We start from the raw sequence: 23220 nt of genomic DNA on the forward strand, positions 1-23220 counted from the left end.
GATGCACCCCCTCCTTCTCCTGTTTCAAAATGGACCTGAAACTCCATCTCCTAAACAAATACTTTCATGACCAACGTCAACTAAGCTAGTCTTCTTTATCCGAGTTATCTCCTCTCTCTCTGGACATTCATGGATAGTGGGTGACCAGATTATGTCACTCTCGCCTTTTCTATTATTGCTCTCTCCTCCTCCGCTGCACTACATATTTATTGCCCATGCTGTATTTTTTGTTTCTGTGGTTTTGCTTCCTTACTGCCGGCCTACTATGTAATGTAATGTCCGTCCACTGTTTACTGTGTGTATGTAAAGCGCTCGGATACTTACGGGTTAAGCTAGCGCTATATAAAATATATAAAATAAATAAAGAGAAGGGACAGTGGCCGTTCTCCATGTATGCCACGCCACAGGGATCTGCAGGCGGGCTGGGGGCATTCACTTGTGTGAACCTTGTTACCTCCTCTTGGGTCACTGGGAGTGCGACAGCATCAGAGGCTACACGAGGGTAAGATGACCGTTCACGGTTACTGCAATCAAGGATTGTGGAGTTCAAAAAATCAAAGGAGATCTTAACAGTTTGGAAAACGTCACAAAAGAAGTGTTTTCAAGGCATCCAGCCTTGACATTTACTGGAAATGTCCAAAACCTTCCTTGTTTGATTTAGGCTTTATTGATGCATTTGGCAAGGTAGGCCTTTCAGGTTACCCTAATGGCTTTATAATAATCGCCCTCTTGTGCTTCTTGATACCTTATCTGGCAGTTATTTCCATCATTGGCTCAAGATCTCGGCAGGTGCACTTTAGCTCACGTACAGAATTATACAACTATTTCTTTGTGGATTTGAGGTCAGCCTGTGATTTTCTGGTCCTCAGATGGGCAGTTCTCCCCTGAGTGTAAGAACATTTGTGTCACAGATTTTACAGTAACGAGTGCAAAACAGAAACATTCTCGGAAAATTACTTTACAGGGGTGTAGAATGCTTCAATATTCAAAGACTGTAGCTGTGATTTGTTGCGTAGCCTGGCTGCAGGAAGGGTGGGGTGAATAAATGGGCTAACCACAACTGATGGTGCACTGACATGCCATTCTAGGAACACTAGAGGAAGCAAAGCTCATCAACTCAAACTAATTGGACCTGGCATTTTGAACTCTGGGTTGTCTGCTGGGACAGCTTGTTCTACTCCTACGGTCACTTTTTTGTACATTTGTCATCAAGAAGTCAGGCCATGTGATGTGAAACTCGCCTATAGACGTCACTTGCTAAGCAGCTGCAGACACCCACCACATTAGGGATAGCCTGTAACGGTTATCAAAAAGGGAACAAAACACAAAGAGTGTTTGACTTTGGCAAACTTACCAAATGCTGAATTATTACTTGTAAGGATCATTTCAATATCCTCTTTGAATAAAGAACTGAAGATATGCGGTCATCATTCAACAAGCTCTTCATGTACCATTGCTGCTGCTAATATTTCCATCCATTTCCCGGGGGGGAACCTTTTCCCCGAGCACAATAGTTAGAAATTCCTGGAAAATGGCAATCTGCTGAGATATACATTCTTTGGAAATATACTGTGAAAGACAAACTCAACTACGTACATGGGCCAAGGTCACAGAATACCTCTGTTCTTCAGCAAACATTTGATTAGGTGAAGTGACACGAACCTTCTCACAGGGATCAAAGAGCGCTGTGAATGACACTAACCCTCCTGCAATATATTCAAGGGCTGCTATATAAAACTCTCAAAATAAATAAATACTCTTGCATATTGGGGCAACTGTATTGGGCCACGTACACAGTGCAATTTGTCACTCCAATTTCATCATCATTCCCCATGTTGGGTAGAGCTCAGTCTCCCAGGTTCCACGACCATATGCTCCCTTCACATGAAACTCGTGGGTGGAGCCATGGGGCGCTTAACATTTACTTTTTTACTTTTGGGAAGTCGCTGACTGCACTTTTACAGAGAACTTCTTGGTGAAGATCTGCACCAGCGCTATTTTTTGGGGCCCTAGGTAATTTAGTTTATTGGGGAATGGCTCACCTGGCCATAGGTCTAAGGTCACTTCTTACGGGTGGTTTTGAGGGATCCCACAACTTCAACTCATTCTCAAATGTTTGTGAAGATGAATGTTCAGATGAAATCTCATGAACTCATCCACTATCAAAGTCAGCCATAAAAATGGCAGAAGTGATCCCATAAAGGTGGTGATCTTCACCTCCCAGGCAAAACGGGATTAGCTTTAGTGCTACAGCACATATGAGTGAATAAGAGGCATTATGAGAACCAAAGTTTAGTAAGAAGCTTCAATAGCACAGGGACTCTGGCAGCACCTAAGCACCTGCAGAGTGGCAACAAACATAATGGGGCAATTCTTGGGGTAACATAGCAAACTAAGATGCTCTAACCAAATGAAGTGTTTACCCAAATAGACATTAGTAAAGGATCCAGAGGAGACCATTTTGGAGTGGGCACTGTTAAAGTGAATGTGACTAGCAGAAAACATAAATGTGAAGAGTTTGTGTTGAGTTACTGACCATCATTCATTTATTACATGTGTTTATTAATCATGTCATTTTAATGTAGGCAAATGCATTAATTAAATGTGCCTCATATATTCCTATGCAGTTCAGGAAAGCTCCCACGTTATTTCCTCATGTAGCCAAATCTTGTAGGCCTGAAATGCAGGTCCCTGGAAGCACTCGCTTTAGAATTAACAGTTTGAATTTCATGTGTGTTGTGGAAATTGTTCTATCTCACATTTTGTGTTGCAGGTGAAAGAAGCGCTCATAAGGTAGAATAATGTATTGGTTTTATTAGTCAGGCAAGGAGAGAAAAAGTTGCATCGGTATCGATAACCGAAGGCCGTTGTCCTTCGCACAGGAGAAGGCTTGGGAACCAAGGACAAATGTGGTGAGAAGAAAAACACAGTTGTCCCATGGAAAACAACCTTTAAGATGGTACCCAGAGCGGATGGCGTGACCTGCAAATGACCAAGATCTTTTGCAGGTCACGCCATCGCTTCATATTGTTTTGTTAGGAGTAGGGAAAGACTTCTCATTCTGCCTTCGGGGAGAGCGCACTTTAGAACAGCTCTGTCTCAAAAGTTTTATTCTATGTGACCCATCGATGGAAGAGAGACTTCTTAGGAAGAAGACTCCACATGCCGACACCTTTTATTCCTTTTCCTGAAGATGCTTAAGTAGGGGGCGTCATCTTAGTGCTAGGGTATGGATAGATTAATACTTTATATTCATCAACCCTCGATGAAGGGCAATTTGGACTTCTGCTTTCTGATCCTCTGTATCCTGCTTATTGAATTGTTTCGTTTATGCTGCACCGTTTAAACTGGATGCACAGGTTTGGCTTTAGGCTGATTCCAATGTACTTCTACATTCTCTTCTTGAGGTGTCTAGATGTCCAGTTGTTTTTGGCTTTGTAATAAATTAACTTACCTTACGCAGTTGTCTATGAGTACTATTCGTCCAGAGAAATTCCTGTTGAATTGATTGACAATATTAACGACTTTCTCCCCTTAACGCTTTCATGCTGTTGTTTTTGCATTGATCACCCAGAGTGGGACGGGAATGCTCAGACGTGAGTCCCGTGCTCTCCACACCACTGGAGTCAAGCTAACCTGGCTGAAGACGGCTGATAGCCAGAAACCAGTCCTAGGATGCTTGAATCCGGTCCAGGAAAGACATGGCTTGGCAGTTCGGACTGAACTGTTCCCATGAGGCACAGGGTCAAGGCTGATTTGCATATGGCCATGTCTTAACTGGGGTGGTGTGGTGAGAAAAAAAACCGATGGATTTAGGCCCAGATCACTGTAATGGGGTGAATGTATGACATTGTTCTGCATTCTGTCCATCAACTGTTGTTTTTGCTAAAAAAAGAACCATTGCATTGTGATTCTAGAATAGGTCCAGAACTTATGGGCCTGGCCCTTTCGTGGTCATCAATCAAAATGGTTCTAAAGTACAATGTAGATTGAGGTGTGCTCTACATTTGGTTGTATATATGAGGCCTATTAGTCCTTGCAAGCGGTCTACAGATCTGTTCTATAAAAATAAGGAATTGTAATAAAGCAAAATCCCTTTCTCACACTGCTTTGAACATTTACACGTAAACTTACTTTTCAATAATTGCAGGCGCGCAAGAATCTGCCTGTTTTGTTTGCACATTTCAATTAGCATTTATAATGAGTTTTTAATGATGTGCTGAATATGCCCTTTTGTTGCCATTGCTCTGGTACACCTATTTCAACACTTATCTGAAAAAGTCTGATGCTATACGTGGCAGTAGTGTAAGAGGCTCCCATAATGGCTTACATCAGTCTAGAAGTCACGTGAACTTATCACCATAAATAATCTCCAGGGACAATCTAATGTAGTCCTGTAAAGGGACCACACAGTAAAGAGAAAAACAGTTCTTCTTACTCAGTCCTGCATCACTAACAATCCCCAGCAATAAACATTCTAGAATGTCACTTTATTTGACGAAGTATGTTGGGGTTTTGAGAACTACCGTGACATCACTCCCTGGATGGACCCTTTAAAACTAGTCTTGGTCAACGTGCTGATCGATGCATCGCCATAGGCTCGGCTGTTCTGATGGAAGGAAGTAATGCTGTATTTTGATATAACCAGAAGCTGTGTGTTTTTCAATACCCGGGACAAGGATATGTTTCATTAGCCATGCTCGTAACAGATGCAATAACCAAATTGTGTTGAAATGGTGATGGCTATACAAATGTTTGTGGCATTCCACTGTATCCTATAAGTGCACGCAGATGGAGCATGCAAGCACACTATTGGTGGCTGCAGAAATATAGTCCGAGCAGAAGTCAATGTCAAAGGTTAGACTGAGGGGGGATGACAGAGAGGTGCAAACAGAAAGCAGACAGAGACAGTAAGCACAGACAGGGAGGTGACGCAGCTCGGTGGTCTGTGGCTTCTTTCATATTATCACACTCAGTGCCACTATTTGCTAAGAAGCCAACCTGGCAGAGGCAAAACTCTTCAGTTACCGCCAACTGATTTACAGCCCCACTGGTCGTCCAGAGAGATAGGAATGCCAAGAAATATAATTTACAATATGACAGAATGCATCTGCTCTAGGAAGAACATTTCAGAAGCATAGTTTATGTCTGCAGGTGGTGGGCTATGCAATGGCAGACCAGCCAGTCATTTTCTTCAGCCACATTAAGACTCTGGGGTATGTGCTTGAACATCTCATTTCGCCCATGTGAAAGAAGCCAGAGACCTTGGGCTGCGTCAGAGGAGTCAAAGTGAAGGGTGTCACAGAGAAGCCCTGCAGAGGTGTCACATGAGGGCCCGATCACCATGAAAATAAAAAAACTGAGCAGTCGCCTGCATGTGTTCCTGCCAGTTCAACTCTACATGGCTTTGGAGGAATTGCTTCTTCCACTTGAGTTAGGAAAGACACCTCCAGGTAAGGTCAACCCCTGGCATTCACACAATCAGCATATCTAGTCTACAGCTCTGTTAAAAATGGTCTGCTTTTCCAGCCACTGAGTTTGCGAGCTACTGCGCTACATTTCACCCTTTCCAGAGATGAACAACTGTATGTATTTCAAATGTTTTCAAGGGGAAGCACACACACCTCTATAACTACACCTCCAGAAATAGCTCATCAGCTTGTTGACTGGTGCCATTTAAGCTTTTTTGGGGGCGGGGGGGCAATAAAAAAAATGTACTTTTAGGCGTACAATATTCAAAACCTCAAGCATCAAACCTAATATACATCATTCCTCCAGTGCTCTTAGCACAACTCTGAGCGGTTAGGCTTTCCAACAACCTTCCATCTAACCAGCACACCGTGTGGCGGCTCTGTGGAGTGACACCTCTGCACGGGGAGTAGAGCAATGCGGGTCAGTGAATGGTGGTGGAGAACTGATGTCAGAATGACAGAAGGAGCAGCTAACCTGAGATGGGGTTGTCACACTTATCTCGGGCACAAAATTGTCATCAAACAGGCTGAGGATGTTCTCCTGCTGGAAGTCCTTGCACGGGGTGAGTTTGGGAGGCGGCGGGACTGGCGGACCTTTTCTCAGCTACATGCAAGCAAAACAGGACCAAAGCCATACCCACACCAGGAGAGAAACAGAGAGACAAAACCAGTCAGCAACACCAGGGAACAGAGGGTCAGGTACAAATCGTCAAACAAGGGTTCACAGTTCATACATGGCAGCAGGGTGCATGGTCTCTGTGCAGAGGAATGAAACACAATTATTTGGTTATTAACACATAAAACACACACATTTCAGCATTTCTGGAGGTAAGTTGGGAGATTGGTGGCAACAAAACATCTGAGTACTTAATTAACAGTACAAATTTCACAGGGCACCACAGCGCTGACCTCCTCGCTGGTGCTGTAGTTATTGAAATCAAGCACAGCCTTTCATGCCTCAGCATCACCAACCTGCCTAGAAGCTGAGAGAGGTCAGGAACCCAAGAGCAACTCTTCAACTTATATCAAAATGCATTTCCATGTTCCCCTCTCTATGTAAGATGGCCACCACCCTCACTCCTGTTGGCGGACATACGAAAAAGGAATCTGCTGGCGAACTTCAGTTGCTACTATACTTCATCTGGGCAGGAAATGCCGCTTATAAACTAGTGTCTGCTTATACCTTCATCCTTATTTTGAGGCTGGTGCGGGTAGCAAGTTCTGTATTTCCCGAGAGATCTACCTATGGAACATGAAGGCATTTCAACTGGTTAACCCTTCCAAAAAGACTGTGCAAAAGGTCTATTCTGAAAGCTCGCCTGTAGGTTGGCTAATACATAGTAGTTATTGTGGTAAAGTATCTAGATGACATCTCCATATTAATGCAAGCTGATCTTACAGCGCAAAAAGTACAGGGCATTAGATCAATGAGCTCTAGTGGGGCGCTGAATGGAGTCTCTTTCATGACAGCTGGTTTCTCTCCAACCCGCTCACTCTAGCAGTTGCTGGGTTTCAGACTGCTCATGTCTGTAAGTGTGCAGACTTCCACGGTAGGAGAGTGAATGATGGGAGGTGCAGGCTGGTCCTCGCCCTTGTAGTCGCATACTCACTGCTGCCTCTGTCATTCCTCTCTCTAACTCCCACAGGAGCACACCTTCTCTTGAGCACCGAACCTCACGGTTGCAATGCGGAAGTATACAGCACGTTAATGACCCATGGCCTCCTAAAATAAATGTTTATAGCCACCACAGTACAGCTCGCAGCTTCATGATCCAGCCACTGCACCTGTCTTGAGAGTCAGGAGAGGGCATAAAGCAGAGGACAGATGCAACATGTGCAGGGCACGGAACCATTGAGTAAAAGGAGAGGGAGGCACCCATCCTTTGTTGCCACAGCTGGCTACATCTGTATGTACTGGGCCACCGGCGCGGACGCTGGTAGTACCTGGCTGTTTGAGATAAGTGTAAACAAGTAAAGCAACGTATCCCAATAGCGTCCAGCTTGATCAATCCATTTTAGTATCTTGGTCTCCTATGCCAAAAAAACCTTACTTCATCTGTGAGGTTAACAGCTTGGGAACGATTTTGCTTTCCACTGCGTTGCACAAGTACACGCAAAAAACAATCGGGTGAATACCTGGCTTCGCAGTTCTTTAAAAACAATCCAATTTGGAAGATACAGCAACAACGTGGGCATGTATACATACAGAAGAAACAGTAAATGTAGAAATAAAAAAGTAATCCCACAAATGTCAGACGCCAGCTACTAAAAGAATTTACGAGGGTCGTATGCCGTTTACTTCTTGCAAAACCAAATTCGAATTGATACAGTGCAATGGATATCAACATTTTGAAACACACAAAAATTATCGATAAAAAAGCTACACTTTAGAGCATTTTTTGCCTAAGCATTAATGGGCCATGGCGACATACATACTGTATACATTAGATAGAAAAAAGTCAGACGTATTAAACTAGAGTATTATTGTCAAAACGTAGAATGTTGTGCCTTTCCCAGCTCCGTTTCTGAAACTTACTGCTACCATTGAAAACAATTTAGCATTTTATTTTCCTTTTTTTAGGTTAGACCTGTTAGGGTGCTTGCACCATCCACGGCGCACATAATAAATGCTATACTTACTTTAAGCAGCAGCCAGTCAGCCTGCTTCAGGCGTTGGCTTCTTTGGCTTAGGAACATCGAGCTATTGGCTTGATACAGGGCCAATATCATTTTGTATCAGGCCACGAAGCACTTCACTGTGAATGCCCCGATTACTTACCGGTAATCTTCATTACTCAGAGTATGGTCTTCCTCGCCACATGACTAACAAAGTGAGCTTCAGCTCCACACCAGAACCCTCCAAAGCAAAAAGTCAGCCTTCCATGCCTTCCATCCCTTCCCAATATGGCCGACCCATTACACCCCTGAACTCTATAAGAGGAGGGCCGGCCCAACCCATCAGCCTGAAACTATCAAGCATAAATTTGAAGCCGATAGCCAGACAGATGGGGGGATGGGAACTCATGTGGCGAGGAAGACTATACTCAGAGTAATGAAGATTACCGGTAAGTAATCAGGGTATTACCTCCATGTTAGTCTTCCTCGCCACATGACTAACAAAGTGAGCACATACCAAAGCCAAGCGGCTTCATGGAAACTCACAAGAAACCAACGGACCAGAATGGGACCCCCACAGAAGAGGACAAACCAAACAGGCCAGATGAGCGGAAGAACCACCAAAGAGAGGCAACCACGAGCCAGAAGAACCAGCCCAGGACTGAAAGACAACGGAAGGGCCGAAAACCCGGACCCCCGAGACACAGAGTGCTGCCAGAAAAGGTGCCCCCAGGAAAGACCGAAGGAGGACAGAGAAAGCACGGCACCAGACTGCACAGAGCCAACAGCAACAGGCCCCAGAAGAGAAAGCAGCAACCCACCAAGACAGCCCAACAGACAGCCAAAAGTGAGAGGGAGGGGCAAGAGCCCATGACACAGAGGGCAACCCCACCACAGCGACCAACAAAAAGCCACCGCAGCAAGAGAGACGCAGTCCGACAAACACAGCAACACTGCAAGGGAGGCCAACATAAAAGGGACCCCCGGAAAGGATCATGACTACGAGAGAACAGAGGCAGGCACAAAGAAAAAAAGAACCAGGAAGGAGCCGGAAATGACACTGAAGAGACCGGGCCAAGGGAACCCAACCAGCCAACCGAGAAAGGCAGAAGGCCCAGAGGCTCGCCCACGGAGGCCGTAGGGCGGAAAGGACCAGGCCAAGCTACCAGAAAGGAATCGAATGGCCATTAAAAGCAATCAGAGGTGCCTATCTCTGTACATGAGGAAAAAGAAACATCGAAAACACCTGGAATTGAACATTCAACTTTGAGGGGAAGAGTATAAGAACACAACCACTAGGCCACAGGGACTCACCCAGAGGACCCTAAGCAGAAGAAAAAACACAGAGCCCGAAGGAAGGGACACGCAGCGCGGCGGGCCGAGACAGCAGTCCCAGGAACGCCCCACAAGAAGGAAGCGAGCCGCCACACCGAGCACCCAGGAGAAACATGGCGAAACAAGCCCAAGCCATGTCAACACTCCCAGAGAGCCACCGAGCAAACAGGCCCCGGAACTTCAAAACCAGGGACAAAAAAACAAGGACACAAAGCCACACCGAAAGCGCAGGGCCCCGCCAGGGAGAAGAGAACTGGGAGTAGCACCACCGGGCTCCCAACAGCACAGCCAGAAACAAAAACCAGCAAGGGAAAGCCAGAAAGAAGGGGCAGGACACGAAACCTGCGTCCACATAGGCCCAACACGGACCAAAGAGTAACATTGCCCAAGCCAACCATCGCAGCAGTGGACGCCAATGGAGACGCACTCAGGCGAGCACCACCAACCAGACAAAAACCCTGGCCAGTCCAGAGAGTCCTTAGACCCAGAACCCCTGGAAGTAAAAGGACCCCAGGAAAGTGCAAAGCCGGTAGCCCGAGGAGAACCACTATCCAGGCACCAAGAGGACCGACCCACAGTACCGTAGGAGAGCAGACGAGAACATGAGCTGACAGGGCGGTACGGCCGGAGCCAGAAGAAAAGAGACCCAGGCAAGGACAGCACCATAGCGCCAAAAGGTCAACAGGGGCGAACCCCGCAAACACCCCGGAGCACGAAGCAGGGGAGAAACCGCCCAGGAGAGCAACCAGAAGCACCCACAGGGCCGGGGCAAATTCCAGAGACGCCAAGGAATGGGCGACAGAAAGCCGACCAACCGACCCGGCATCGACCAGGAACCCCCACACGCCCCAAAGGGAGGCAAAGACCCCCTGCACCCAGAAAGGACACGGACCCCAAAGGAGAGGCAGCCCAAATCCAGGAAGACCCAGGCTGCGACACACCAAGGCGCAAACCAGTCCAGATCAGGCCAACAACCCAGAGCAGAGGAGGGCAGATGCACACAGGGCAAAAAGGCCACGAGACCAAGGAAGACCAAGGATGGGAGGCATGACCAAAGGCAAGGCATAGTACCAAAAAGGCTGCAGCAGCCAGCCATAGATGGGCACAGAAGACACCCGAGAGGGTGTCAACAGAGAGGAAGCAAAGGCCGCCAACAACCAGGAAGGGGAAACCAGAACAGAAAGACCACTTGACCCACTCGCAGACAGGGTGGGAAGGGAGCCACCGGGCAAGAAAAAGGGACACCCATGGGAACAGGCAGAGACGGGAAGGCCCACAGGGCACAGAGACCAACTGACAGGGGAGGATCCCCAACGGACAGATGGTGAAAGCACCGCAAGACACAAAGGCGCCCAAAACACTCCCTGTGGAGGGCCCCAACTAGGGGAACAACCTGGACAGGAAGAGCGGGGGCCACAAAAAAAACAGACGAAGGGGGACAGCCACCCAAGGGAGGAGACCCACTACAGAGCAACAGCCCAACAACCGACAACCGGCGGCGACCCAGCAGAGGCGAAACATAACGTGTAAGTGAAAAGCTCACGAATCACCAAAGGGCCTCAAGGGGCTGAATCACAGGAGGCAACGGTCACCCAGTTGAAAGGAACTCATAATATCGCCCCCAGATGGAGGAAAAGACAGTAGACCCGCCAGGAGAAGAACCTGCGACCACGAGGACAAACACAAGCCTCAACAGCGGACGCATGAGACCACCGTGCCATCAGACCCGGCCACGGAAAAGGTCCCCCAAGCAGAGCCCCCAACCCCCAGGATGCGAGGAAAACACGACCGGGAGGGTAATGCAAGGCTGCCAATCGAGACAGGCAACCGGGGACACAACCGCAATGGACTGGAAAAGAAAAGGCCAGACTACCCAGAGACCACAGAAGCAGCTCGTGGAAGGACGGGCAGGGGCAGACAGCGGCCCGGCCCCATAAGACATACCGTAGCCCTCGGAAACCTCAAACCTAGAGAGGGTACCCAACGGAAAGGAAAAGGGTCCAAGAACGAAACCTCGGAGGGGGACCTCTTGATCAGCAGTCAAATGCTCCCCCACTGAGTGCGACAGCATACAGTACGGAGGAACCGCAGGACAATGCTCGCAACACACTAGGCCAGGAACACACACCCCACCAGGCAAGAGGATGCCACAAGAGTGACCAATAGCCTAGTGATGGCAAAACTACAGGTTGTTAACAAAAACCCGAAGGCGTCAAGGCGCTGGGGGCTCTCGGGAAGAGTAAGCCAGCTATTGCCCAGAGACACATTGTGCTGGGCTGATCAGCCACCATTGGGTATCGAACCGCGAGGCCCTGGGTTCCAGCGCCAGTTGCGCTGGCCGCTGCACCACACCACTTCCCCAAAAGAAAGAGCGGATGACCACTCCACAGAACCCCACACGGCAATCGCAGAAAAAAAACATACCAGAAAGGACCCAAAACGCGACAAGCAGCGCACGCTTAACAGGGAAAACCAGGAGCACCCACACCCCAAAGGGCATGCCGGCACCGAAAGATGTGTACACCCACAGGACCACGCTCAACCGAGCGGCCCAGACGAGAACTGAACCTGTGACAATGACCATGAACAGAGGCCCCAACCAAGTACATCCGCACCTCAACATAAACCCCGCAAAGAGCCCGTGAGCGCAGGGAGAGCCGGACAGAACAAGGGAGACCGATCGAGCCTAAAGGACACGCCCCCCCAACCAACCCGTGAAAACATGGAGGGAAACCGGAATCCGCAACCGGGGCGGAAATGTAAATAAACACATACACAGACCCCTGGCGACGAAAAGTACAAATAAATGTCCCCAACAGATATCACATCAGTGACATTATTTACAGAACAGCGTGCAAGCATTTTCAAACGAACACTGAAATAGCACACAAATTAATATAAGTCCTTACCATATGCCGGATCCACGAACTGGCAATGGCTGTAACCAGTCACTTGCTGACTCACATGAACCTCCGAAGTGAAGCCGGAGGCGCCCGGCCCCGCCCCCGGTCCGAGGCAAGGAGCAGAAACATGGAGGCTCACAAGAGCAAACAGCCCGGTCCCGCCCGACAGAGGTCGGGAAAGAAACGCGGGAAGAAGCGGCACCCGGCCACGTAGTCGACTCCCGCCAAACTCCCGCAGGACAGACCGAAGCCGGAGGCAGCAAGCCATTTCCCGCCGTGCGGAATCCCCAGGCAGCGCCGAGGACTGCACCCGCCCAGGACGAAAGAGTCTGTGAAAAGCGGGACCCAGCAGGGGGGAGGTCTCGAACCCTGCCTCAGGGGACCGAGGCCAGAGCGCCGAACGAGCTGAGCTGCTGGGGGAGAGCTCGGAGGCCAGCCCCACGGGGCTGACAGCGCAGGCCGTACAAAGGCCGGGGTGCACATGGGGGCACGGCCGCGGAAACGGGCCGCTCGATGCAGACCCACCCCCGCAACAGGGCAGGGGTACACGGGGAAACTGAAAGAATACACTGCCAACAAATTACTCCGCAGTGTAAACCCGATGAAAGCGGCACCCCGTCACACCGAAAACCAGTGCAGGGACAGTTAGAAGGGGGCAAGAGCCCACCGGGAACCCCCAAGTAGAAGCACCGCTACAGGAGCTCAACGCACCTACCGGGAAAAAATTAAACAACAACTAACCGCGTCACAGCCAAAACTGAAAGACACACGAACAATGCGGAAGAGCACCGGTGAGACAGAGGTACTATGAACATGACAGTGCGAGGCGTGGGGTCGCAGGGAGCAGGCACAGCAGAGCCCCAGACCACCCCGCTCGCCCCCCCCCTATTGAACCCTGGCCCACTAAGGCAGAGCCTAGCCGGTCCCAGAAGAGACCGGGGGAAGGAAGGGGGGAGGTCCAAAATCCACAGAGCCCGCTAGCGCAGGACCACCAACCAAAGACCCCAGCTCCCGCTACAGCAGGAACCACCTACCTGAAGGCGCATCTGAAGAGTAAACGTGCGCAGAACTAAACAAGATGGGCAGGAAAAATAAAGCATGACGAGAAGTCCAGTGAAAAGTAGTAACACAGAAACCCGGGAAACTGAAAGCACGGCCGGCCGGCCGGCCGTGAAAGCCTTTGATCCGGCATGAAACAAAGCACTGCCGGCCGGCCGGCCGTGAAAAGCCTTTGATCCGGCAGGGGGTGGAGCGGCACCAAGCTGGGCAACAGATGGCTGGCGATTTGATGCTGTGCACGTGCATTTTAGGTCAATGCGCTTACGCATTGACCTAAAAGCGCACGGGCACAGCATCAAATCGCCAGTCTAGGTAAGGTCTGTTTAAGCCCCTATAGTCTCGCTCCACTCAATGCGCATGCGCATTGAGAGGCGAGACCTAAAAAACAGGCTGATGGGTTGGGCCGGCCCGCCTCGAGGTCAGGGGTGTAATGGGTCGACCATATTGGGAAGGGATGGGAGGCATGGGAGGCTGACTTTTTTCTTTGGAGGGTTCTGGTGTGGAGCTGCTGCTCACTTTGTTAGTCATGTGGCGAGGAAGACTAACGAGGAGGTAATGTCATAGATGACATGTGCTACCTTACAATCATGAAGAGAACAAGACACGTGGAAGTGTGAACCAAAGCATGGACATAACCCGGAGAGAGGCTGCCACGGCTGTCCAAGCCTCAGCTGCTGGTTGGGTCAGAGCGACTCCTTTGCTTGTTGAAGACCGGAATTTCAGATCAAGCCCATATCTTATTCACATGCAATCAAGGCAAGCACTGTGGTACAAAGGGACAGCACGCTTCATAAAGTCAAACGTATGTGCCTTATTACAAGGTCAAACATATGTGTCTTGTAACGAGGTCAAACATGTATCTTATAACAAGGTCAAAAATGTGTCTTATAACGAGGGCAAACATGTGTCGTACACAAGCACTGTAGCGCCACCAGCTCACGGACAGGTCTCTTAAATGTCTTGCATTGGTTTTTCGCTGAATTACAGATCACAGGTTTGAGTCCCTTAGACATCTCAATATTATGTAGGTTTTTAGAATGAAAGGGAAAAGTTATATGTTCAGAATTTTTCAAAGGTACTTGGAAGAACTAAGGCATTTATTAAAAATGCTGTTTACAAATGGAGTGACTATAGTACCTGCTCCACCCTCCAGGGTACATCTTTCAAGAGTCTTTTCAAGCTGCTCTGTCTGGGGGTTCAGGGAGCAGTGGAGCAGCCGATCTGAGGAACTGCATGGCACAGAAGTGACACAGCCATGTCCTTTTCTATTACTGTGAACCAGTGCAGCATCAGGCATATCTTCTCCATTCACATGCCCAAACATTGTGCTTCTTTGCTGTTGCTGCTATGGTGCACTGTCAAAAACCCAAGGCAAAACGCCTGCCAGGAGCTGCCGTAACCCATGATTTGTGGTAATTATTAGCCTATAATCTGGCAAAAAAGTATTTCCACAAGTTTGTCTCATGCCCAAGTTGACCAACATAGCACGCAAGTGTCACCTTAGTATGATTTCGAATAAAGAAAGATTACAAAAACAATTGTGGCCAAGGGCCAGGGACAATGAGGTGTATTGCAAAGTGGGAAGCTTTGGCAGGTGCAGAAACAGTTACAAGATTTAAGATTTTGAAATGCAAAGTATCATCAATGAAGAAATTGAGGTTTCCAGATGATCTCTGGCAGAGTTTGGGCATAGATTTCTTAAGACCATGAAATATGTTGCCAGCAAAATAGGTTTATCATTGTGTTAGGGGATCATACTTCCAAGTGGTCAAAAGCACTTTTTTTAGGCATCCTGAAATTAAATCTGAAATGTAATGTGTGTTAAAATTACTGGAGGATGTATTCTCTAGGGCCAAAGCGTTTGTATCAGGCAATAGTGTCTGGTTTATATCAGAGGGATGCAATGATTTAGGGAAAGGCATACAACATTAAAGATCAAGCATATATCATCCCCCAAACAATATACACCTGAGAGAGTGAAAAAACTGGTTGTGGGCAAAATGAGATTGGGGATAGCGAGAGGAATTTTCTCTCATAGGTAATGTAAGATAGATGCTCTGAGTTTATTGAATCTCAAGGGTAGAGAAGCAACAACCCTACCAGAGAAGAGAAGGAATTAGGTCAGAGGAAGAAATAAAGAGCTATGGAGATGACTGAGGAAAGTCAGATGAAAGGTATGAGGTATGACAGATCAGAGCGTGTAGAGGCAAAAGGCGTCAAAATGGGAAAGGTTGTGACAGTGATATTGCCAGGTAAGATGAATAAGGGGTAACTGATGTAGTGTGAGGAGATGTTGGGGAAATGGGTTGTTGTGCAAGTAGAATCAGGCCCATGGTGAGATTTATAAAGGATAGTGCTGGTTAATGCAGATGAAAGGGATAGAGGGTGGCAGACTGGAATAAAGCTGGTCGCGGACTGTGAAAGCCTTTGAAGGTTTAGGAGGAGTTGCGATGCTTTCCAAGACACATGGAGTAAGTGTTTAAATGACATGCTGAACTAAAGAATCACAATTTTGGTGTAGCTAATACTTCTTGCTTTACTGTGTCAGTAGCTGTGTCTCGGTCTGCTGTGGTTGTGATATTTTGATAGGACAAAATGCAGATTTCTTGAGCATGGACTAAATCTTGTCATGTGTGGGGCATTGATCAGTGTGCTTAAGTATCAGAAGCATACGATAGTTCCTGGTGCCAGGAGTGTACATCTTTGTTCACAGTGTGTGGGCTACTAGAGCTGGGGTCCCAACTAGTGTGGGTATGTCACATTATCAACTTGAAAGTACAGTAATTACTCCTCAGAGGCAAACAGATCTAGAATGATATTTGGAGATACCTCAAAGTTCAGCAGAACTGAAAAACTGCCATGCTGCAATTTGAGCTGAGATATAATAAATCCAGTGTTCTAGAATTCTCAGTCCTAATAATTGGCCTGTGTCGCAGGTGCTCCTATCATGCTTGCCTCTGTTAATTCTAGCTTGCTTGTGTTCTGAAGGTCTTAACTCGGATTCTTGAATGCACGAATTCGAATCACAGAATTAGTATCAGAACTGAGTGGTAACATGTTTGTGTTGCAAAACACTTGCAGGGCTTTTGTTCTGAGATCCCATCTGTTAATAAAAGGAAGGGCGTCAATGCTTGTGTTCCAACTTCTAAGCATGTGACAACTGTGTGTTATGTTCCTGCATTGTATTTATGTTGTTATCATTTGTCAACTAGAACTGTGATTGAGATGTATAGTTACAGAAGAGTGAAAATATAAAAGTAAAGATCCATAGAATATTATGCTTGTTGAAACCGAGAAGCAGATGCACAGTCACTGCTTTGATGAATTTTGCTGAGATTGGCCATCCTTCATATCTTCAACCCATTGCACATTTTTGTGATTTGTAGGGCTCCACAGAAACTCATCAATAAATCTAGCACATTTAAGCCAAACAAACACCAACAGACCTGGCTACTCCAGATTTCAGAAAATACTTTTCTATTAACGTGGACCATGTAGTCACTGAAGCAAGCTGCCCCAGTTCGGCTTCTGTACTTAGTAAAACAATGACCCCCTTCCCTAACCCTTGTTCTGCGTCAAGAAACAAGGAACTCGTACTGCAAGCACGAGGGCTGCTTGAAAAAAAAAAAAAAAAAAAGAGCAACAGCTCTGAGACGAGAGCACCCAGGGAAGAGGATGGAACAGGAAGAACACAAAAAAGAGCAAGAAGGAAAACGGGCGACAAAAGATAACAAAACAAGAGGTGAAAGAAAATAAGTGAAAAACTGATTAAATACAGAAATAAATATTGAAAGGGGGTAGAGTTAGAAGAGGGACTTTGTAGAAGAGGGTTAGAGAAGGAGAATAGGAAAAAACATAGGAAGAGACAAAGGGGCTGAGTGAAGCAAGGAGAGCAATAAGGTGGGAGATGGGAAGAGCAGCAAAAAAAAGGAATGGAGAAAATGTTCGCAAGGGCAAGAGATGGTGATGGGGATAAACAATTTGCGCAAGACAGAGAAGCCGAAAGAAACCATAAGACATTGAAACAAAAGAAAAAATATGAAGAGAAGAGAAAAGCGTGAAAAAGAGAACAATCAAGGCAAGATAACAGTAAGGGGAATGCAAGGCAGGGAAAGAGCAGGCAACCACACTTGAAAAGTATGGGCGGTATTTACCGCACTTACGTTTAGAACAGTTGATGTCACCGAATGGAGTACCTGGGCAAGGAGGAAGAATACTTCTAGATTACCTGCGATGGTGACTTGGTTAATGTCAGTGCGGGCACTTCTCCAAGGGTGGCAGGAGCTGCGGGGGCAGATGGGGTGACGGCAGCAGGAAGGTCCTCCTCGGGCTTGTGGTTGGCAGCCTTGGTCTCTGGGCTGGTGAGCGGAGAGCAGTCTGAAGGAAGCGAGGGGGGTTTGCCTACTTTTACAGAGCTCGTCTCACTACACAAACAAAAGAATATTCAAAGACTTAGAGAGTCGAAGAGAGAGCACGGGCACAGCAGTGGATTAGACTGGGTACCATACTTTATTAATACGCTTTCCTGCAAACGCAAACATTCTACGCCCCAATTACGGAAGAAATAGTACTTGCTATCCACTGGGCTCATTGCAATGTAGAGAACGGCGAGGTGGACAGAAATACGTGTATTGAGAGAGAATCTACTAAAAATAATACTTCTGATGTTTCAAAGATAAGAATAAGTACCACTTTTTCTATATAGAACGTGAGTTTTGGTAAGGACTCTTGATAATGCTCCGATCAAACCCAAACTTTAAAGGTCCGTATCATGCAAGGCATTGGTCGCGCACCTCTTCCATAAAGCTACTGCATAAGCTGTGACGTCTAACGTCCACAAGCGGTGGGTGCCATTATGTTTAGTATCTCCAGCTTATCTTAGCCTGGTCCCCTTTAATCGGATATCATTTCTTTAGATCATATTTTTCTGTGAATTAAAGATATGCACTTTTAAATGCCGACTCGGCGTCGGCACAACATCCTGTGATTCTGGGCAGACAGTTTAATCTCATCATGGACAGCGCCTGGATTCTCTCACTGGTGATAAGTCGCGCTACAGAATTCTACAAACAAACAAATACTGGTATTGGCTGCAGATCGGCGTCTGTAGCAGTTCACACCATACTACATACTAGGGGAAGGCGACTGAGGGGAAAAGAACATTTTCCCAAAAGCTAAGTCAAAGTTGCCTCTTTCCAGATCGGCAAAAGTAAGGAGCGTAAGTGCACAGTGGCAGGGTACAAGATGGGAATGAAAATGACAGAAGGAGAAGTGGGATAAAGAAAGATTGACCTTACATCCCTATTTCGAATAGGACTGCAATTACATTCTAGCAAAGAAAGGATGTGTTTGCAAGTGTTCACCATGTCCAAATAATTCTACTCAAAATCTAATTTATTTCTTTCAGGTAAGAAGAGTACCAGCGAAATGCAGTCCCAAGTAGGGAGCACAGCATCCTGAAAAGAGATTCTTTTACACTCTTGCAACCAGTGCTGCACGGTTGGTTCCTTTTGGATCTGGCCCATCATTTTATACACCAGGGTTATATCTGTTTTATGGTTTGACTGCAGCAGGAGAACTCCTCGCTCCAGCCCCATTGCCCGTCGGACAATGGAATAACAGCAGTCCCGAGTTCCCCAGCCGTTAAGAAGGTAGTACTTCCAGGAGGAGTCTCACAGGGCTCCAACTTGAACTGGACTGGAGATGGGAGTAAACGTAGGAAGGTGTGGAACCTAGGGATGGATACCAATATGGACCAAAAATGCAATGAAGCACAGCGCCACAGAAAAGTAAACCAACATTTGGGAGTGCCACTACAATACAATTTCCGCCCTGGTAAGACCTTGGTGGAGACATTGCCTTCAACCCACCACCATCCTGACAGAATCACCAGTGAGCTATCTCCAAATCTGGTAAGGAGGCTTATCCATGGCTGGTCAATGCTCGATAGGTGCAATGCAGTTGTACTACCACCCTGCGGATATCGTCCAAATGTTGGCTCACCAACCAAGTCAACTGAATTACTAGGGTTTATTTGCATGCTGCGTTCATTGCCCCCTAGGTGCAGAAGCCGGATTTAGTATTGTCACCCTGCCGTCGACTAAGGGAGTCGCTGGCGGTCCTCTCCTATCCTACTTCCAGGGTCTGTCGGGTATTTATGAGAACCTATTGACCTCTTGAGGGGCCCTTCATTATCCCTAGAGGACACCAAGTTTAGAAATGGACAGAGCATAGGTTCTGACACTAGTAGGATCCAAAAGGGGGGTGGAGCAAGGTTACATCCATTAGATTGGCAACATTCCTACCTATAAATCAGGCAGACCTCAGGTGAACGTTTTGCTGATGGAAGGGAATTGCCCTCCCTGGGGAACGCAGGATTTAGCTATACACATGGTCGTGGAAAGCCCGCCTGTGCCGACAGCTGTTGAACAGAAATTATGTATGAATGCAAATTAATGTACTTTTAAATTTGTGTGAGAGCCTTGACAAAAGAATGAACAGTAGCCAACAACTAAAGAGGGATTTGCATGCTCAGATTCCAATAGCTTGGCTTTTGACACCAAACTCCATAACTGGTGTTCTTTTTTATCACAAGCAGGTGGAAAGCCATCAATTAGAGGGATGCAAGTCGGGTCTCATCACATTGGCCACGCACTGATTTATGAGCCAGGTGACATCCACTAGAAGGAAAGGAGGATGCTGGAGTGTCTAGGTGACCACATACACATCCATTCTACTGGACATGAGTGTGCTCTTCAGGTGAACGCAGGGGACAGCACCTTCCGAACCATGTGCTGAATGTCCCACATAAACACGCACTGAATTTTGATTGCTGCACCATGTTGATCAGCTGACTTATTTTATTTGTAGTTGGTGGGTGTTAGACCTGACACCCTTGGCGTGGTTTTCCCCTATCTTTTTGCCTCTGCCTCCTGTATTTTGGATGCTGTGCTGGATTTCGTTTTTGCTGGTTTAGATGCTTTGGACACTCTGCCACTGCTGATCAGTGCCAGAGTGTAAGTGCCACGTATGGAAATTGTGATATTGATTGTATATACATGATTGGCCTATTTGTATCACCAAGAAGTCCCTAGTAAAGTGCACTGGGTGTGCCAGGGCTGGTGATGACAGATGCTACTAGTGGGCCTGCAGCGCTGATTGTGCCACCCACATGATTTGCCCTAAAATGGTGTCTCAGGCCTGCCACCGCAGTGCCTGTGTGCTGTCAGTGAACTGCCATGTCCTCCTGGTCAGTGGCCCCACTGACTAGGCCTAACCCTTCCCTTTTTGTGCACATTGGTCACCCCGATGGAAGGCTCAAGGCACCCCCTTGGGCAGGGTGCAGTGTATATGAAAGGTAGAGCATGTACTAGTGCAGGTAACATGCTCTGGTAGTGAACAGCAGCCATTTTGTGTGATCACTGCTGCAAGGTTATCTTGCTCCATAGACTAACATGGGGGAGGCTGGACACAATGGCTACCAGCCTATCTTCCCATAGGAACAAGATAGGACATAAGTGATTCATATCCCTGAACTCAGAATTTAATACAATCTTTTAGGAAAGGTTGTTTTTAAATTCTGTGTTTGAGAACAGCACTTTTAGAAAGTGGCTGTTCTCTTGTCTGACCTTTCTGTGTGCCTTGGTCTGCTTGTGGATTGACTGTCTTGTTTGAGGGTGACAGGGGCTGGGGAGCCCCCAGGAGGTTGTCTGAGTCAGCCCTTGGCTGAATGACTGCATTTGCAACTAGAGTGGTGGAAGGGGATAGCACCTGGGAGTGAATAGGGCTAGTGCCTGCCTGCCACAATGCTGGCTCCACCTCCTGCTGGGCGGCTGACAACTCTGCCCCTCACTCTGAAAAGAAGGAAGAAGCCAAGTAAACAAAGTGACCCAGCAACACCCAGAACTGGTTCAGACCGGGCTCAGGACCCACTTGCACAAAGACTTTAAAGACTTTTAGGGGTATAAGAGAAGGACCCCCAGACAACAGATAGTCTTAGATTTCTACTATCAAGAGGAACTTCTGCCAGAAGAACCGCTGAAGAAACTAAGGAAGACTGCCCTTGCTGTGTGCTCTGGGGCTGACCTGTTTTGCTGCTCAACTGAAGGAGAGGAGAAGGGGACTTTGCTGTGTGCTGTGACCCCCCCTGCCTGCGTAATCATCAGACTTTGCTGTGTGCTGTGTCTGCAAAGAATCTCCAAGGGCCTGAGAAGAGCTGGCCTCCTGTCTTGGAACCCAGGAATAAAAGGTTCCCCAGAAACTACAGGACGCTGTGAAGATCGTGCTTTAATTGCTGCTGGGTGCGTGATTTGTAACTGCTGGCCGTGGAGGAGGATCGGTGTGCTCATCGGCACATTATTGCAGAGGATCGGAGGTTTGTTGTGCCTCCCTCCGTGATTTATCCCCCAAAAAGAGTTGGTGGCTTCACGAGCACTCTGCCCGCCTCTGGCCACTTGAAAACCACCATGCCGCTTTTCACCGCCGCTGCCCGGGGCTAGAAACATCCGGAGAGTCTCGCCGTGCCTGGTCGGGGCCGCCGAAGGAGAAATTGAAGGAGCGGAGCCCTGATTGGCTCAGAGCGACGAGCACCCTCAGTAAACGCCACGCAGGGATCGGTTCCCAGGCCGCAGCATCATCCTCAGGCACGCGCTGGTATTGGCTGGCGGAAAGAAGGAGCCGTGACGTCACCAGGAGCTCGTCCCGAAAGCCACACTGATTGGTTGGAGGAGCTGCGACGTCACGAGGGGCTCGTCTGTGGAGCCGCGCCCGGATTGGACATCGCCAAGAAACATCGTCGGAGAACGCCGGGAGCCGCGTGAAGCTCGCCCAGCCATACGGACCCGCTCCCAAGTAAACAGCCTCCCCGCCGCTCGTTGGATTGTCGAGAGCGGGGGAGAGCGAGTGAAGGTCTTTCCTACGCGGGGGGAACCGCCCCTCGTGCACAAGGTGAGGCGCTTTGATAAAATCGCGCTAGACACGGCATTTAGTCCTTGTTTTTAAATATCACCGTTTACAGCTATCTTGCCTGCAATTTCTGTTAAAGACTGAGACTGAGACAAGTTCCCCAAATAACTTCCTAAGTACAAGTATAAAGAAGAACCGAATGATTTTATGATTGCATTACTATTGATTTTCACTGCCTAAGCTAGATAAAGATATTTTTGATATACTTACCTGTGTGGTGTCAGTTTGTGGTGCATTCTGGGATTATTGTGTGTGTTAAGTGCAACTACCCTACACATTGCCTTGGGGGATAAGCCTGTCTGCTCGTGCCAAGCTACCTAGGGGGTGAGCAGGGGTTATCTACAGTGTGTATCTCTTGGCAGAGGTACTTACCTCTGCCAACTAGAGACCCCCAGTTTTAACAGTGGGTATTATACAGAACGTTTATATTAGATGTGTAGTTTATGTATGGTGTCAAATAATTTACATAAACTATAATAATACTTTACAATATTGAATGCACTGATGTAGTAGGTACACATAGTGTTCTCTCTAGGTATTATTGCTTGCATTGCATAGTGCGGGGCAAGAGAGGTGGTGTCAAATTATAATCATGGGTACTGAGTTGTGCTTCAATGTCAGACTTCTTCCTTGTCGCTAGTAAAGGAGTCTCAGCAAGGATCGGGCTTGCTTTTTGAACCGTAGTGACTATCTGCCACATCTTTAGAAAGACCGTTTTCTTTAAAGCAGAACGTAAAACTGTTTCTTCACACAGGTTTACATCCACATATTGCATGCTATCGCAAAAAGCCTACATGCTATTATCCTTATAATCCTGCATGATCTTGAGTCACTATTCCCCTCTTATTTTAAATGCACCTCTGCTTACCTTA

General features: G+C 47.5%; 1 protein-coding gene across 12 annotated transcripts in view; it reads right to left on the minus strand.

Annotated features, from left to right (window-relative positions):
* The window catches only part of BIN1 (bridging integrator 1), a 617822-nt gene that overhangs the window by 182889 nt on the left and 411713 nt on the right, over nt 1-23220 (minus strand). For 6 of the 12 annotated variants that reach the window (XM_078682096.1, XM_078682097.1, XM_078682099.1 and 3 more), the window contains 2 exons: nt 17613-17808; nt 5947-6075 (listed from right to left, as the gene is read on the minus strand). In XM_078682096.1, coding sequence (XP_078538222.1) covers nt 5947-6075; nt 17613-17808 — 325 coding nt within the window. The remainder of the gene's footprint in view (nt 1-5946; nt 6076-17612; nt 17809-23220) is intronic. The other 6 variants (XM_078682098.1, XM_078682100.1, XM_078682103.1 and 3 more) reach the window with 1 other exon arrangement.

Source organism: Lissotriton helveticus, chromosome 3_1 (genome assembly GCF_964261635.1).
Source record: "Lissotriton helveticus chromosome 3_1, aLisHel1.1, whole genome shotgun sequence".
NCBI lineage: Eukaryota > Metazoa > Chordata > Amphibia > Caudata > Salamandridae > Lissotriton > Lissotriton helveticus.